Source organism: Ophidiomyces ophidiicola (assembly GCF_022830035.1).
Source record: "Ophidiomyces ophidiicola strain CBS 122913 chromosome Unknown scaffold_34, whole genome shotgun sequence".
NCBI classification, from domain to species: Eukaryota; Fungi; Ascomycota; class Eurotiomycetes; order Onygenales; family Onygenaceae; genus Ophidiomyces; species Ophidiomyces ophidiicola.
Genome location: NW_026054674.1, coordinates 151,988 through 168,369, shown reverse-complemented (window position 1 = coordinate 168,369; position 16,382 = coordinate 151,988). Strand labels below are relative to the sequence as shown.

Below are 16,382 nucleotides of genomic sequence, written 5' to 3'. Positions count from 1 at the left end.
GTGATACATTATTTTCTGCTTTTTTTTTTGGCTTTTCACTTGGATGTCCTTTTTTAAATTTTGTATTTTCTTTCATCCTGCATTATTAACATCCAATGAACCTGTAGAATACTATCTTTTATTTCTCCCAATATAAGGTTTCAGAAATATCCAAAATGCTCCGAACCTTAGGTACATGACCTAACAATTCATACTCTTAACGGCGATCCTCAAATCTCACTTCATATTCCATGGTTTGTATGATTTCATTGTCCGTTAAATTTTCCACGCTGTCGGTTTTCAATTTCCTGCTACCTCCAGTAGCAAAACTCGAAGCCCGTTGCTCTTTGAGTGGGTTTGGAGTATTTCCCTTATTCTTATAGTCACACCGGGCTCGCCCTCTCTGATAGGAATTATTTGTTGGTAGAAATGAATTTTCACCAGGATACCCTTTTCTGGAAGCAGTTTCCTTATTAGAATTCTGGGTATCAGAGAGGCAGGATCTTCCCATCTCGCCAGAAACAGAGAGTTCATAAAACTCGGTAACGGCACCGGCCATAAGCCCAGTCCGAAGATCCGCCAAAACTCGCTTGAGACCCGGAACGCAAGCAGTGATGATAGACACGCTAAGAACAGCCTGTGTCCAAATTAAAGGATCCACAGCCTGCCACGGTTGGTCGATCGGGCTGAAGTGGAAAAATGGAGAATACCTAGCTAGAGATATCGCCGTACAAACAACAACTCTGTCAGAAAGGTTAGCAGCGTCTCACAACGTGGAATATGGGGAATGTATACATGATCCTAGTGGAAAAGAGAGCTGCAATGGTTACCCGTTTCTTTGGAGAAAGTTGCACCTGCATTATCAAGGCGCAAGTAAGGATAACGATGGCTAGGTCGGTAATAATACTTCCAATGTCCAGCGCAGTATAAAGACCTTCTTGATTTAAACATCTCCCTGGGGTGAAATCCCATGGTCGCGGGGGATCACATTGGAAGGCCAGTGCGAATATCCCAGAAAGGCACCAAAGGCTGATCAATCCAAATGTGTAGTAGCAAGCGATGAGAACGTGACGTAGCGGTTTAATAGATATCAGGAGAAGAACCATGGATAACTTGGTGCATGCTACGCAGAGATGGCTGAGTATCTGGCTTGCATAAAGATACTATTCATTTCTTCGTAAGTTTCTTACTGTCTCTTCTCCGGGAAAGCTTGAAATCTGCGCACTTTGCTATATTGTTCAAAAAATGTGTCCGTCAAAGACATCCGATGACGTCCAAGGCCATAGAAGCAGGCATACCGTATGCATATACTTTCAGCCAAAAAAATTATCTATTAAATCCTGCTAGTTAGCCCTCCGAGAGATATCTTGGAATCAACAGCGACAACTCACTGTAGCAGTGGCCAAGACCCAGTCGCTTATCAAAAGACTCCCAAGAATTTTGACTCGCGCCGTAAATGCTACCCCGACACTAAGAAAGGTCAAGATCAATAGAAGAATGCTTGTCACCACGACATATCCGCCGTGGTCGTCGGGAGTGATGGGCAAAAGGGGCGGAAGCAAGGTATCTTGGGCATGGTTTGACATTGGAACGGTACCATGTAAAAAGAAAAGAAACGCGAAATAAAAGGAAACACAGAAGGCTTTCTTCCGAAGCTGGAAAGACAGAAAACAAAAACGTTGGGAATTGAGGGTTGGCAGCCATGTTGATAATGGGTACAGGTATTAATTTTCTGGTAAGATTGGACACACAAAGACCTCAAGTTTCGGGGTTCGTAAGCCCTCAATTTGCATGACGGCGCATAATGGGTCTCGATTGGGGCTAAGATGGGGTTATCAAGAAGGCAGCATTCGCACCATTGGCTTGGTCAGCCAGACAAGGGCATCCTGAAACGTCTAAGCTCAACCAGCGCTGTGGGATCTGGGCCAAGAATAAAGCAGATATCTCGCGGGGAGAGATGAGCATTCACCCGCAGCCGCAATAAATGTATAGGCGAGGTTGCTGCACCTTGTCGATTACGAGAAAAAGAATCGCGAGGCTTGGGTCCAGGTCAACAAAGCGACAAGATGCCAAGCCGGGCGGCGCCAAACAAGCTAGCCGCGGCTTCGGTTGGCGGAACCGGCATCCGAGCCGCAACAGAGCGGTGCCGCTAGCCATGTTCGGAAATCTCCTACAGACCAATCAGCGGGTATCTGGCGGCTTACATGAGCGGCCGGCATGGCCCGCTGACTCAGCGTCACAACACCGGACATCGCGAGGACACAAACGACATTCGCTCCTCCTGCTAATCCCTGGCGCCTGCAGGTCATCCCACGCCTTTGTGTGCGCATTATTGCTACCCCTTCCCCTTGCACCCTTGCGTGGCTGGTCATTAACCGGGCTATTTTGCAATTTTTCCGGCCGTCCCACCTCTTTGGAGCAGTCACCCCCTCGATAAGCTGAAAGCACTCGTGGCACGTTCTGGCACAGGATGGATGGGGCAAGGGTCTATTGATGCGCCCATGCAGGCAAAGCATGCGGTGCCGTAACTCAAATACGAAATTGGCGCTGGCTTGATTTTGGGTGCAGACCACGCTTCCTGGTCGAAGTTGGCTAACTAGTTATGCGGGCACTCTCGCCGGAGTTCATGGCCTCCGGCGGCCAGTTTGAAGCCGTGCTTCCTTGGGGCTTCAGCAAAAATCCCGTCGGACCAGTTGTTTCTAATTTATCCTCCCTTCTTTTTTTTCTCTGTGAGAATCAACGATCCGGACTGTTGAATTTTGCCATCAATCTAATTTTTGCGTTCCTTTTATGTGTTTTGATTCCTTGTACTCCGGATACAGACTTGGTCGCACCTTGCAGAGTACTGCATCATGGAGGCTCATGAATTACAAGTCTCGGGGAAGCAAGAGGCTGCCACAGATTCACAGAGCACGGATACTCCAAAGGAAAACAGCAAAGAGTTTGAAGCGAACAGTATGAGGGTCGCCGAAGATCAAACTAGAGTGAAGGTATCCGTGCAGTCAATTAGCTTTGGAGGCCTTCGATGCTGTCGCTAACCTTTTTACGTCGGAATAGAGGCTGTTCAATTTTACACAGATCTTTTTCTTCGCCTTAACTTTTATGTCCAGCTGGGAAACCATGGCTCTGTATGCAGCCAGCTCTCCCAACATAGCTACGACATCACTAATGGCCAGTGTAGCAACCTGCTAGCCGTTTTCACTAATGGCGGTCCGCAGGCCCTGGCATGGGGTATCTTTGTTGTAGTTGCGGGAGCACTGGCACAGTCTGCCTCTCTCGCCGAAATGGCGGCTATGCAGCCTATTGCTGGTGCACAATACCATTGGACTCACCACTTAGCACCTGCTAAGCATAGAAGATTCATTACATGGATGCAAGGTGAATTTAAAACAGCAACCTTTATTCCTCTAAAACACCCAAGTAGCTGACCAAGTAGGCTGGATTACATGGTTTGCCTGGGTTTCCCTTCTCGCTGGCGTCGCAAACACCACGGCCAATATGATCCAGGGCCTAATTACTGTCAACTATCCCAACTATGTGCCAGAGCGATGGCATCTTACTCTAATTATATTCGCAATCCTCATCGTCGAAGGGCTGATGAATATGTATACTTTCTGGCTTATACCATGGGTAGAATTAATCGCCGGCATTCTTCACATCGTGTTGTTTGTTGTCTTCGTTGTGGTCCTTGTGGCGTTGGCTCCACGCCATAGTCCAAGCTTTGTTTTCACCAAAGAGGCATCTTCATCGGGCTGGAACAATAAGTTTGTTTCCTGGAACCTTGGACTGCTTACTCCGACATGGGGGTTTGTTGGTATGCGCTATATGATTCTCTATGATATTCGATCTAAATATTAACTGGCCTAGGCTTTGATGGCGCCGTCCACATGAGCGAGGAAGTCCGACGTGCCAAAAAGGCCATGCCGCGATCTATCTTCTGGACCGTTGCGACCAATAGCGTCCTTGCCTACGCCATAATTATTGTGATTCTCTTTACAATGGGCCCCCTAGACAATGCTTTGAAGTCGAGTTTCCCAATAATTGAGATCTGCCGGCAAGCCACTGGTTCTGTCAAAGCTGCAACTTCAATGGTGTGTGGATTACTTATCATATCGCTGGCCGTCAACCTTGCTAGCATTGCTTCTACTTCGCGCTTGACCTGGGCTTGGTCTCGAGACGGGGCTCTCCCAAGCTGGTTTTCACACGTAAGCTCTCATTGAATGTTTAGTACCAGACATTGCATTGACATCTTCCCTCTAGATTGACAACAAGCATTGTGTTCCTGTCCGCGCAGTTTGGCTTCCAATTGCAATTGTCATGGTTCTTGCATGTCTGAATGTTGCTAGCATAACAGCCTTTGGTGCTTTCATTGCACTCTCATCACTTGGCCTTTTCACTTCATACCTAATCGCTATTGGATGCATGGTTCATGCCCGGTTCTTTCAAAAAGATACTCTCCAGTTTGGTGAATGGAAGATGGGTAAGCTTGGGCTGCCAGTTAACATTTTTGCTATTATCTATACACTCTATGTCATTATCTGGCTCCCTTTCCCATCTCTTTTGCCAGTCACTGGTGAGAATATGAATTATTCTCTTCCAATATTCACTGCCAGCACGCTGTTCGCACTGCTCTTCTGGTACCTACGGGCCAAAAAGCATTGGCGGGGACTCAACAAGGAAGTCATCCGGCTTGTTGTGGAAGGCGGAGAGCTGAATTTTAAATAAAGCAATCTAAGTACATACATATATCTGTATTTTCAATTCACATTTTATTCGGCAGATAAGCTTCGTTGAAGGAATAATGGTGGAGATAGAGCCAATTAATTAGATGTACCAATCTGATGTATTATGGAAACCAGTCCCCATCCACTGATTAGTTTTATAGTTTGCAGTTGTGTCCAATTAACTAGTTAACTATCTAGCTAATTAAGTAACTACTTAACTAACTCAATGACAATGACGACAGAGAAACTCCGCACGGATTACAGATAAACTACGGAGTAATTACCAATCAATCGACAGACGATGCCTTTTGACTTGCAGAATTCGCGCATCCTAATCTTCAGTTAAATTGCGACCAGCGAGTCAACCATATGTAAAACAGAATAGGCTGCCGTTACGTCGCACAGCTACTCCGTATACTACCTGCTAACCCCGCGCAAGGATGGCGGATGTGATGAGAGCAGTCGGTAAGCACCTCCAATCAACGAAATTGACTTTACTGATCGACCTCTCCCTTAGACGTGAAGGGAGGTAAAGGCAATGCATCTGCGTTGTTCATCAATCCCAACATCCCCAAACCTAAACCCTCGGCAAACCAGTGCCTCGTTCGGGTGAAAGCCTTTGGCCTGAACAGAGCTGACACACTCCAGCGCGCGGGTGCCTATCCTCCTCCCCCTGGCGTGACTAGCATCCTGGGCCTGGAATTCAGCGGCATTGTCGAGGAGGCTGGTGCCGGCAAGGAGACAGCAGACGATATTCCCAAGTGGGCGGCCCAAGATGAGGTGTTTGGACTCTTATATGGTGGCGGGTATGCAGAGTACGTGGTGGTCGATAAGAGAATGCTGATCAAAAAACCGCAAGATTGGAGCTGGGGGTACGCTGCAGGGCTCTGCGAGGTCTGCTTTGAACCCTTTCTTGATAATACCTCAAAGGATCGCCCTCGCTGAATGATCTTCGTTGCAGGTGTGGTTTACGGCCCTTCAAGCACTTCATATTGTTGGTGGCTATGACCCCTACCGTACGCGCTCCATTCTTTGGCATGCAGGCGCCTCTTCTGTGTCGATTGCGGGAATCCAACTGTCGAAAATGGCGCATCTTAACCCGACATTTCGTCAAGAATCAACGACCGGAAACCCGCCTTCTCCTCCCAAGGTATTCGCAACATCGCGTTCAGATGCCAAATGCGCCTTTTGCATTGAGCAATTGCACTGTGATTTCGCAGAAAATACCAATAACTCCGAATGGGTCGATGAGCTGAAGAGGCAGAATGGCGGAAATGGCATAGATCTAGTTATTGATTTCGTAGGTGCCTCGTACTTTCAATCGAACCTTGATCTATTGGCACAGGATGGCCGCGTTGTTATCCTTGGCTTGATGGGTGGCTCGGTTCTTCCCGAAAAGGTCAACATTGCGCCTCTGCTGAGGAAACGAGCCAGGGTAGAAGGGAGCACTCTTCGTTCGCGAGACCTGGAGTATCAAGCCAAAATCAGAGAGCTGTTTGAGAAAGAGGTCATTCCAGGGCTTGCAGGCGGAACACTTGAGCATTACACTGAGAAAGTTTTTTCTTGGACGGATATCTGTCTTGCACATGAGATGATAGAAAAAAACGAAACAAAAGGTAAAATAGTATGCGTGGTTGATTAGAACCAAGCCAGTTGTTTATTGTAATTATTTAACGATATCTGTGCTGTATGTAGAGAAAATATCACCTGCCAAATTGCATGCTGCAATGGCTTAAAACTAAAAGGTGGCTTCTGGTCTAATTTCTCTATTCCTAATGCAGCAACATTCCATTCTCCTATTAAGCCGTAAAGGGTATTCCTGTTGAAGGATTACAGAAGTGCCTCCTATTGTCATGCATCCAGAAAAGGCATAGGTATTTATGTACATGCATGCAGCTGTAACATAGTACGAAGTACAAGGACAATGTTAGACATGGTTCCTTGCCTTGAAGCTTTGCTCAGTAAGTACACCTAGCAGCGTCTTACCCATGTCAGTTTGATAAAGAAACCCTTGCATAAGGCGGATGTGGCTTTCTGCCACATCAAGGACAAGAAAACATCTGCAGCATGAGCCATCCAGAAAATCTCAACCCGTATTGTAACACGGGGTAACCGCTATCTCATTGTGCGGTGTAGAACCAGTTCCAGAGTACTATTTCAGGACATCATCTTAAGAAGAGCCATTTGGTTGTCTTTCTAGTGTCGAGAAATGTGGTGCGATATAGCCATAATGGTTCCACCATAAAAGTAGGATTAGGCTTTTTGAATCAGCCCAAATAGTTTGGTGCTTCATGGCCCAGAGTAGACAACACAGTATATTCTCCCTTTAGAGTCGTGTATATTCAGTTGATAGGCTATGAAATGCCTCTCTACCATCAGCCTGACTGTTAGTCCATATACTAACGCTCTTTGACATCACTTTGAATTTTCCGTATCCCAGACGATTTATTTTGACAGTCCCACCATAGGTTCCATAAACCTCAGTCCAGTTCTCCCCAGCGTGGTTCCTGCCGACATACATGAATTTAGAAGAATGGCGCGCGTTGCTTAGAAGGCAGGCAAGTCCGAATGGATGATCCGTGTTTCCAAACCGCACAAAACCTAGCCATTATTTCATTAACTAATATTAGGATTGGTTTTCGAGGGACATGCTGGGAAGCGGAAACCGACCTACGCAGTGTTTTGAGAAGTAATCTCTTTGGGGCCCGTAAGCATAGAGTCGGCGCGCCAATGCCATTAATGCTAGATTGGCAACCGGGGGTTCCGGGGCATTTAAGGCGCTGTCCTGAGTGCCGTACAAATCACCGTAAAAGAGGCAGGGTAATCCCTCTTTTCGGAGGAGAACTAAAGCATAAGCAAGTGGCTTAAACCACGGTTCTACAGGAAGCTATCAAGTCATTAGGATGAGTATTTGGAATTGTCGACACGCAGAAAGTAAGCAGCTCCACAAAAATAAACAAATAAATAAAGGAGTTCTTACTTCTAGAGATTGTCCGGCTTGCTGAAGGGGCATTAGATCCCTTCATGGGCTGTTTGGATGCATCGGAAACTTACTGTATCGTGATTGGTGATAAATGTCTACGGGAAATTAGTACCTAGATGTATGTATACCGGGTCATAGAGCCCGCAACGTACCACTGCGTAGTCGGGGAGGTGTTGAACTAAAGTCTGGTTGAATAGTCGCCGAAGATCGCCGCCGTCTTCTTGCGAAATTCGGGATATGTTATGGGTTAATGGGACGTCGAAAAGCATCACAAGATTTTTCATCCGCTCTAAATATCCCATGAGCTCGTAGACGTTATCGGTCCAGTACTCGGCAAAAAACAGCCAGTCAGGGTCAATTTTGTCTTTAATATGAAGGATAAATTCCATTAAAAACGCTCGGGAATAGTGCTTCACGGCGTCCAGTCTAAGGCCGCCAATGGGAATCTGACGATAAAGCCATTGAATCCAGTTCTTAACGTCTTCCTTTACATCAGGATTGGAGAAATTCACATCTGAAAACATAAGGTAGTCGTAATTCCCTCGCTCCTTGCTCACGTCGGTAGCCCAACTGCGATTATTATCCCCAGTAATCCGGAAAATAGCCTTGGTCCCGGTTTTAAGGTCATAGTCTACGCCGCTGAAGTGGTGCCAGTGGTATTTCATAGCGCTGTACACATCTCCACGGCCAGGAAACTCAAACCCAAGCCAAGCTTCGATTTCTCTGGGCTCCTCATCGCAGTCAATAAGCCGATCTCCAGCACCAATCAGAAAGGGTTGTTCAATACGGTAGGGTATGATCTAATGACATACTGCTAGAGCTTGTTCGCATTGCTAAGCATGTTTCCTTGTTATCGCCTCCAGCTTTGTGATTAAGGACAGCGTCCCATACAATCCGGATGCCAGTTTCGCTAGCTTTTTGAACAAAGCCCTGCAGCTCTGCCTTTGTTCCCCATTTAGTGGCAATTGCCCCTTTTTGATCAAATTCCCCAATGTCATAGAGATCATAAATATCGTACCCATTCTGCCCTGGTTCCATGCCTTTACATCCCGGAGGGATCCACATATAGCTGACTCCAATTTTTTTCAAGAACGGAAGAATGTCGCACAGACGGTTCCAATGCTGATAGTCGGCCGGGATATTCCATTCAAAAGCTTGGAATATTAGGGGGTTCTTGTGCTGCGTGAGGAAAGCTACAGAGTAATGACCAAGAGTATAGTTAGTAGGTAGCCGAGGTATTTTACGGGAAGTAGTAGACTTTATCGTGTGCCAACCTTCCGGCCTGGGGGAATTCATGTTCACTAGAGCATAGAAAGTCACACAGGCGATCAATAAGAAGGCTGAGAAATTTCACGATTCAGTGTCTAGAGCCCAAGTCTTCATGGAGAAATGAGTAGAAAATGAGCAGAAAATAAGAAAGGAAAGACAAAAGCAACATCGCCGTAGGGGAAGAGTAAGGCCACAGCCTCTTTCCCAATATCCGGTTCGTTGCTTCAGAGAGACTGGAAAAACCCTGACAGGAAACATGTGATGGAAAACCAACAGAGAGCTAGGAGAGGTTGGCGCAAGCAGTTTATATTGCGCCCACAGCAGAACTATTACGCAAAGAGTCAATAAAAAGCCCTCTGTATTGCAGCATTGCTTGGGCCAAGGTTTTGGTCACAATCCTCGTCCAGGCGAAAGTAGGTTGGCAGTTGCAAACAGCGCAAACGGTTTTCACGTTAACTAGCCAAGGCTTTAGCTGAATTCGGACTAGCGCTCGCTAGCGCCCTCCAATGACTCCAGCCGCGCCAACTCGAGCGAGGGAGCAGTCGCCGTTCAGTATGCTCGCTCTATATGGAGTGCTTCTTACAGCAACGTTCGCCATCGCAAGAAAACTATCTCTCTCTTACCAATCTGAGCTCTAAGTACCACCAACCTGCATGCCATATTGATCCCCAAGTTCTCGCTGCCTCCGACAACCGCACCCTTCCAATCTCCTGTCCTGCCCCGGCTCTGTTTGTTCTAAGGAATGCAGCTCCCGCCAGCCACCTTGGATCGTTTCATTCATCCGAAGTTCGATTTCTTTAAGTCGATGGAGCTGTCGCTGTGCTAATCAGCCCTTGGATCCGTGATGGCTTCGGCAGGAAAACCAAATCTTGATGACAGTAGACGGAGTACTGGCTCTCCGAAGCTCAAAGGACGCGGTGAGCAGTTGCCCTACACTATATTGAATACCAACCGCGGGTTATCGGTGCTAAAGTTCTCATTTCAACCTATTCTAAATACTCATGTTGTATAGAACACACCAAAGACACACTTTGCCGCAATGTGACAATATATGGCCGCTGTCGATATGAGGATAAAGGTCTTGGGAGCCTCCTGCTTGCTGTACCTATGTGTCGAGGAGTCGAGTTGACTTTTAAAATTTCAAGGCTGCGCATTTAATCATGACCCGCAAAGAGGCAATGTAACGCAAAGTGCTGAATTGTAAGTTATCCTTCCCCACCACGGTAGCCACCCAATCTCTAACGGCATAAATAATTCAGTGCCAAAAAGCGTTTAAATGTTGACTCGCCGAGCTTCACACCGGCCGCTACACCTCTCAATGGGTCATCTGGTCTGAAGAAGTCTGCAACAATCTCTCCCAAAGCTGCCAGCGCTGCCCCCTTCCTCCCTAAGAGCGTACTATCACGTATACACCCTTATCTATCTTATACTAGAACAACTGGCAAAACGCTAATGGCATTGTTCAGGATCCAATGCTGCAACGCCTCAAAATGTAGCGGATAGCTCTACACCTGATTGGTCAATCGGCGAAATCCAAGATTTCGTTCCTCAGGGTTTTGACAGTTCACAAGTGGTAAGTCGGCTGTCAGGCAGGTGACTTCATTTAGCATTGTTCAATTTACCACCATTAGCGAACGTCTCATTGGTTTAAACACATTCTTACTGAAATGGTATAGGATACAATTCATGGACACGGCAACGGAACGCTTTCAGCTCCATGCTATGATCCGTTCGTTTCATCTACTGCGTCATCGGGGGGCTCTAGCGCTGTTGGCCACCAGGTACAACCCAATCCGTACTCACACGACCCGTCAGCGATGGGTGGGCCCGCCTTTTTTGGGGCCCAGAGTGCTTTCCAACAACCAGTATGTTGTATTTTACCCTCTGCTATCTTTTCTAAATATTGATTTATCAGGTCCAATACCATCTATATGCCCCCGTTGGACCACATAACCAGAACATTCTAGGCTACCAACGAAATGTACACGATCTATTCCTACCAAATTCCTTTCGAGAAGAACTACAAAAGAAAGCAGCGGCTACACTTCAGACACTACCCAGTAAGGCTTTTTTGACTTGGTCATTTATATATATTAACTTTGGTTCAAGACTCTCAGCTTCCCGCCCAGATAGACTATTTTCACTCACTTGTACCGCTTGACCTTTCGCATCAAAAAAATGCTGCAATTTTTGGGTATCCTAGTTGGGTATATAAAGCACAATCCAGCAAGGATGGAAATTTTTATGTTCTCAGGCGGCTAGAGGGTACGCGGCACACCTCGACGTTTTTGAGATGAACATTAATGTTTCCTCGTAGGATTTCGATTGACGAATGAAAAAGCGATTCGATCAGTGCAAAACTGGAAACGGGTGAGCTGTGGAAGTGTAGTCACTGTTCACGACGCCTTCACCAATCGCAGTTTTCAAGATAGCTCGCTTGTTTTCGTCACGGATTATCACCCGTTATCCAAAACACTCGCCGAACAACACCTTGTTGATGGCCATGGTCGCTATCAGAATCGCCATAATTCTGGCCATATTCCGGAGCAGATACTGTGGAGCTATGTGACGCAAATCGCAAATGCCTTGAAAGCAATTCATACCGCTGGCTTAGCGGCTCGTGTTATTGAGCCCAGCAAGATTCTTCTCACTAGCAAGAACCGAGTTCGGTTGAACGCCTGCGCTATCCTAGATGTCGTACAGTTTGATTCGCAAAGGCCTCTCGCTGATCTTCAGCAACAAGATTTAGTTAACTTCGGTCAACTTATATTAGCGCTTGGTGTTAATTCATCCTCTGTTGCTCACAATCCAACAAAGGCCATGGAACGCCTCAGTCGCATCTACAGCGGGCAATTGAACAACTCGGTCTTCTGGCTACTAAACTGTATGCAAAAAGATCAAGAGCGGACGATCGATGTCTTCATTTCTGGCATCTCATCACAGCTAATATCCACTTTCGACTCCTCTCTACACCTCGACGACCAGCTTATCTCAGATCTTAGCCGTGAATTAGAGAATGCTCGACTTGTTCGGCTAGTCACCAAACTTAACTTCATTAACGAACGACCAGAGTATGAACATGACCGCCAGTGGTCTGAAAATGGGGAACGATATTTCCTCAAATTGTTCCGGGACTTCGTTTTCCACCAAGTCGACGCGCAGAACTCGCCCGTTGTTGATTTATGTCATGCTCTAACTTGTTTAAATAAGCTGGACGCTGGAGTCGACGAGAAGATTACTTTGATCAGTCGTGACGAACAATCATGCTTCATTGTGAGCTATAAAGAACTAAAAAAGGCTGTGGAAACGTCATTTCAGGCTTTGCTGAAACCGGCACGGAGAATTTAAGTTGAGTTTTCATTTTACTCTATCCTCTCGACGGTATCCCCTTGCCGTTTCTTGAAACAATTTTACATACTGTTATGGGGGCTGGGTAGTTACACTGGAGACCCTCTACTCCCACATTCCTCATCTTGTGCTGGGCCATCACACCCCATTTGCCCTTTTCGTATTGTGCACCAGCGTGTATGCCACCAGGGGTAATTTTATAGGAGACTGACCTTTTGGAATGTGCGAAATTCGGGATCTTGCTGTGTCTTAAATGTTTGAATGTCAGAAAAAAATTGAGAAAACATATACAATACAAACTTCAGTCGTCTACTTACCCAAGGAGGCATCATTCTGGTATTATATTATTTCATATTGTTGGTGTCAGTACATCTTCCGGAAACTCATAGAGGGATGATGCAAACGACATACATATTTTTAGTCCTATAAGGGTCATGGGGTATGTAGAATTACATTTTAATTATTTATAAAATTACATATTTTACTCAAGGACGAAAATATTTGTTGGATAGTTGGAAAAAACAGTCATGTGGCATTACAGGTAACAGAAGCCAGGGAGATAAATTGCGGACTTGAAACTACGTTAATAATTACTGCTCAACAATAATTATGAAGCCGCTGGAGGTATCCCGGAATAGAGGAATCCTACAGTTTCATCAAGAGTTCGGGACTTGGGCGTTTATTGTCCAATACCAAGAGATATAGCCGGCAATGCCTATTTTCAGGATACCATCCCCGTTTCCCCACGGGGGTGAGATACTAGAGCCAGGACCGGCTCTTGGTCACTGCCCAGCCAGATATATTTACATCTCCTGCCGGGATGCAAACCTGTTGAACAGGTGTTCACCATTTTAGTCGTGGCAGGTTCGTCTGATAAAACCAGCTCAACCGCGCTGAGTCATCACCCGCATGCCAAGCTTGCTCGTTGCCGCCACTAATACCAGTTATGCCAATCATATGTCGTCACTAAAGATAGAACAGGTTCCTGCATTTCGATCGTCACGGTCTTTCGGCGCCCTATTGGTCCACGGATTTGTTTCTATTCTTTGCGGCGCCTCGAAGTCGTGAAAGATGCCAGGGCCCACGCGACGATATGTACGACCCCAAGAAGAGGGATAGTTGCACGGCGATCATATATAAGGCGTCCATAGAGTACCCAATCCAGTCATGTTCGCGCGCTCGGTTTGTTGCCATGCGATTTCTTTGTTGATACTCAGCGAGTCACATCGTCTTGCCTGGTTTTTGTTTGCCCACATTCTATTCTTCTAGAAGCTGTGCTTCCCAATTTATCTTGCAGCCCCTTTCTCCCTGTCTTCGCGACGATGCGTTTTATACTTATCTTATTGTTCTTCGTCCTGGCGACGCTGTCAATGCCAACCGGCTGGTCTGAAGATGAAGCCCAATTCTACTCTTCTGTTGGGAAAGAAATCGAAAAACTTCGTGTTCCCCTTCAACTCATGGGCTGCGATCTTTCAAAGGCAAAGCTTCCGCACACCTTGGAGCCCCTTCCTAATATCCCTAAAGGACAAAGATTGCTGGGCGTAGCGGTTGGTCGAGGAACTCAGGTAAGCTCTCAATCAGTTCTCTTATCCCCAAGGTACATATATTTACTGTATCACATATGTGGATGCATACGGATCAGAGTTGACAAGCCCGCGGTTGAGTATAGAATTACACCTGTTCATCATCCAGCTCCGGAAAGCCAACCCCGAAGGGAGCCATAGCCACCTTATTCGATGCTAGCTGTATAGCATCTACCTATCCTCATCTCTTATCGTCCCTTACACGGGCAGCTGTTCATCTCAGGCAGCCAGCGCTATTTTCATTGACACCTGGCATCGCTAGAATGATGGTAATGGGGCACCACTATTTCAGTAATGGCACTACCGCAGTTTTCGACCTTTCCAATAAAGGCGCATCATCTGTGAGGAAAATTGGAGGAGTCGACGCCCCGAAAAATGCCATGCCAGGACCTCAGGGTCAGGCAAACGGTGCAGTCCAATGGCTGTTTCTTGAGTCCATTCCGGAGAGCGACGGAGAGGCCCGAACCGTTTATCGGGTAGAAACGGCTGGAGGTATGCCACCAGCAACTTGCGAGAACCAACCAAGTGATATAGAGGTGCAATATTCTTGCCAGTATTGGTTTTATGGTTGAAAGGAACACTGGAGTAGCCACATTTTCCTTCAAAAGGTCGACATTTTCGCGACAAATATATGCAGATGTTGCATCTATAGTCTTTCTTGTATTTTCTTTATTATAGTGACGGATCGCTTGCATATACGGAGTACATACATGGTTCTTGGTGCAAACTGTACTCCGTACTCCTACTTAGGGCAGGACACACCACGTGATGTATTGGGAATGGTCACGTGAAATAGCTGTTTTGCCCACAGGACTAATACGACTAACTAAATTGCGTTAGCACTGGCTTCGACCATTTTTTGCTTGAAAGCTCCAAAATTTCAAATTTTTGCTTGAAGGTCGAGATTAACTCCAAACAAAATATTCCACCCAACACACTGAATACTGTTATTCTCATCTCACGGTGTTGAGGTATCTTCTGTTTGGCCATTTCGCCAACCCTGAACCCCTTCCGGCGGGCCTCGCGCAGCTCCGATATTCCCTACTTCTAAATCGACCGCTAAGAAATTCACGGCTACAACCTCGTCCAGAACGACCTGGGCGATACACTCAACCGTGATTTTTCATCCATTACACTCTGCGATCAAATAGTACAATGGCATTCGCACGTGGTGGACGTGGGGGTGCACGTGGTGGCCCTCCTCGCGGAGGTGTCCGTGGCGGAGGACGGGGCGGTGGTAGAGGTGCGTGATATATACTTAGTCTGGTCGATTTGACTTGGCTTTGAATAAAGAACTATTCCTCTTCTTCGATATCTCTAGCTTACAGAGATGACTGACATTTGCTCTGTGGCTAACGATTTCTCTTTGGTTAAAAGGCGGACTAGGTGCTCGGGGAGGTCGTGGAGGTGGCCGTGGTGGCGGTGGAAGAGGTGGTCGAGGTGGCCCGGCAAGGGGTGGTCGTGGAGCTGGCCGTGGTGGGAAGCCTGGTGCGAGGGGCGGCGCCAAAGTTATCATTGTAGGTCCCCGTTCAAAACTCCTATATCGCTACCCTGTTATTTGCGCGAGGGTGTTATATTATGATGGGAAGGCTCATATGATTTTTACTCCCCGAAGGAACCACATCGTCACGCGGGCGTTTTTGTTGCGAGGGGCGGTAAAGAAGACCTGTTGGTTACCAAGAATTTGACTCCCGGAGAGGCTGTGTACGGCGAAAAACGTATCTCCGTCGAATCTCCAGCTACAATCGATGGCCAAGACACTTCGACCAAAATCGAATACCGTGTGTGGAATCCTTTCCGTAGCAAGTTAGCTGCCGGTATTCTCGGCGGTCTCGACGAAATATACATCAGACCTGGCGCAAAGGTCCTTTATCTCGGTGCTGCAAGCGGCACGTCCGTCAGTCATGTTGCCGATATTGTTGGCCCAACAGGAACTGTTTTTGCGGTCGAGTTCTCTCATCGTTCTGGACGAGATTTGGTTGGCATGGCGACCCACAGGACGAATGTCATACCAATAGTTGAGGATGCTCGGCACCCTCTTCGCTATAGAATGCTTGTCGGGATGGTTGATGCCATATTTGCTGATGTTGCTCAACCCGATCAAGCCCGTATTGTTGGTCTGAATGCCCATTTATTCTTAAAAGCTGGTGGTGGTGTCCTTGTTAGTATAAAAGCAAACTGCATTGACAGCACAGCAAAACCTGAGGTTGTGTTTGCAAGAGAAGTACAGAAGATGAGAGAAGAAAGAATAAAACCAAAAGAACAGCTGACACTTGGTGAGTTACTTTTCATTTATCTTTAAGAATCTTGCAGGTCACTAATCTGCCATTCTAGAACCATTTGAGCGTGATCACTGTATAGTTGTTGGTGCCTACCGACCTTCTTGAATAGTTTAATGTTTGAATGTTTATATGGTGTTTTGATTCTAGTCTACAGGCGTTTTTGTGTGGATTCTTTGGTTGCTCTGCACTTCCTACATGTTGTCCATTTTTTAAT

The 16,382-nt window shown here is 46.6% G+C and overlaps 6 protein-coding genes across 6 annotated transcripts; 4 read left to right on the top strand and 2 right to left on the bottom strand.

The window, feature by feature from the left end:
• Positions 1 to 196: 196 nt before the first annotated feature.
• On the bottom strand, positions 197 to 839 carry LOZ57_006006 (uncharacterized protein; the record flags this gene model as incomplete). Its single annotated transcript, XM_049255030.1, has 2 exons — positions 197 to 722; positions 775 to 839. 2 exons carry the CDS (start codon positions 837 to 839, stop codon positions 197 to 199), a joined length of 591 nt encoding a protein of 196 aa, XP_049106037.1.
• A 1,992-nt stretch (positions 840 to 2,831) lies between these two features.
• On the top strand, positions 2,832 to 4,704 carry LOZ57_006005 (uncharacterized protein; the record flags this gene model as incomplete). Its single annotated transcript, XM_049255029.1, has 6 exons — positions 2,832 to 2,969; positions 3,037 to 3,107; positions 3,161 to 3,357; positions 3,416 to 3,793; positions 3,847 to 4,184; positions 4,240 to 4,704. 6 exons carry the CDS (start codon positions 2,832 to 2,834, stop codon positions 4,702 to 4,704), a joined length of 1,587 nt encoding a protein of 528 aa, XP_049106036.1.
• A 439-nt stretch (positions 4,705 to 5,143) lies between these two features.
• On the top strand, positions 5,144 to 6,345 carry LOZ57_006004 (uncharacterized protein; the record flags this gene model as incomplete). The annotated part of the gene is made up of 3 exons (XM_049255028.1): positions 5,144 to 5,168; positions 5,221 to 5,597; positions 5,665 to 6,345. The coding sequence occupies 3 exons, from the start codon at positions 5,144 to 5,146 to the stop codon at positions 6,343 to 6,345; spliced, it is 1,083 nt and encodes a 360-aa protein (XP_049106035.1).
• A 984-nt stretch (positions 6,346 to 7,329) lies between these two features.
• Positions 7,330 to 8,982, bottom strand: LOZ57_006003 (uncharacterized protein; the record flags this gene model as incomplete). The annotated part of the gene is made up of 6 exons (XM_049255027.1): positions 7,330 to 7,590; positions 7,684 to 7,704; positions 7,758 to 7,781; positions 7,839 to 8,440; positions 8,499 to 8,879; positions 8,961 to 8,982. The coding sequence occupies 6 exons, from the start codon at positions 8,980 to 8,982 to the stop codon at positions 7,330 to 7,332; spliced, it is 1,311 nt and encodes a 436-aa protein (XP_049106034.1).
• An 817-nt stretch (positions 8,983 to 9,799) lies between these two features.
• PAN3 (PAB-dependent poly(A)-specific ribonuclease subunit 3) lies at positions 9,800 to 12,303 on the top strand (the record flags this gene model as incomplete). The annotated part of the gene is made up of 9 exons (XM_049255026.1): positions 9,800 to 9,872; positions 9,968 to 10,033; positions 10,101 to 10,155; positions 10,215 to 10,360; positions 10,422 to 10,528; positions 10,632 to 10,820; positions 10,871 to 11,015; positions 11,065 to 11,220; positions 11,273 to 12,303. 9 exons carry the CDS (start codon positions 9,800 to 9,802, stop codon positions 12,301 to 12,303), a joined length of 1,968 nt encoding a protein of 655 aa, XP_049106033.1.
• A 1,370-nt stretch (positions 12,304 to 13,673) lies between these two features.
• NOP1 (Small subunit processome complex component) lies at positions 13,674 to 16,273 on the top strand (the record flags this gene model as incomplete). The annotated part of the gene is made up of 5 exons (XM_049255025.1): positions 13,674 to 13,868; positions 13,973 to 14,378; positions 15,264 to 15,403; positions 15,502 to 16,162; positions 16,221 to 16,273. The coding sequence occupies 5 exons, from the start codon at positions 13,674 to 13,676 to the stop codon at positions 16,271 to 16,273; spliced, it is 1,455 nt and encodes a 484-aa protein (XP_049106032.1).
• Between the last annotated feature and the right edge of the window lie 109 nt (positions 16,274 to 16,382).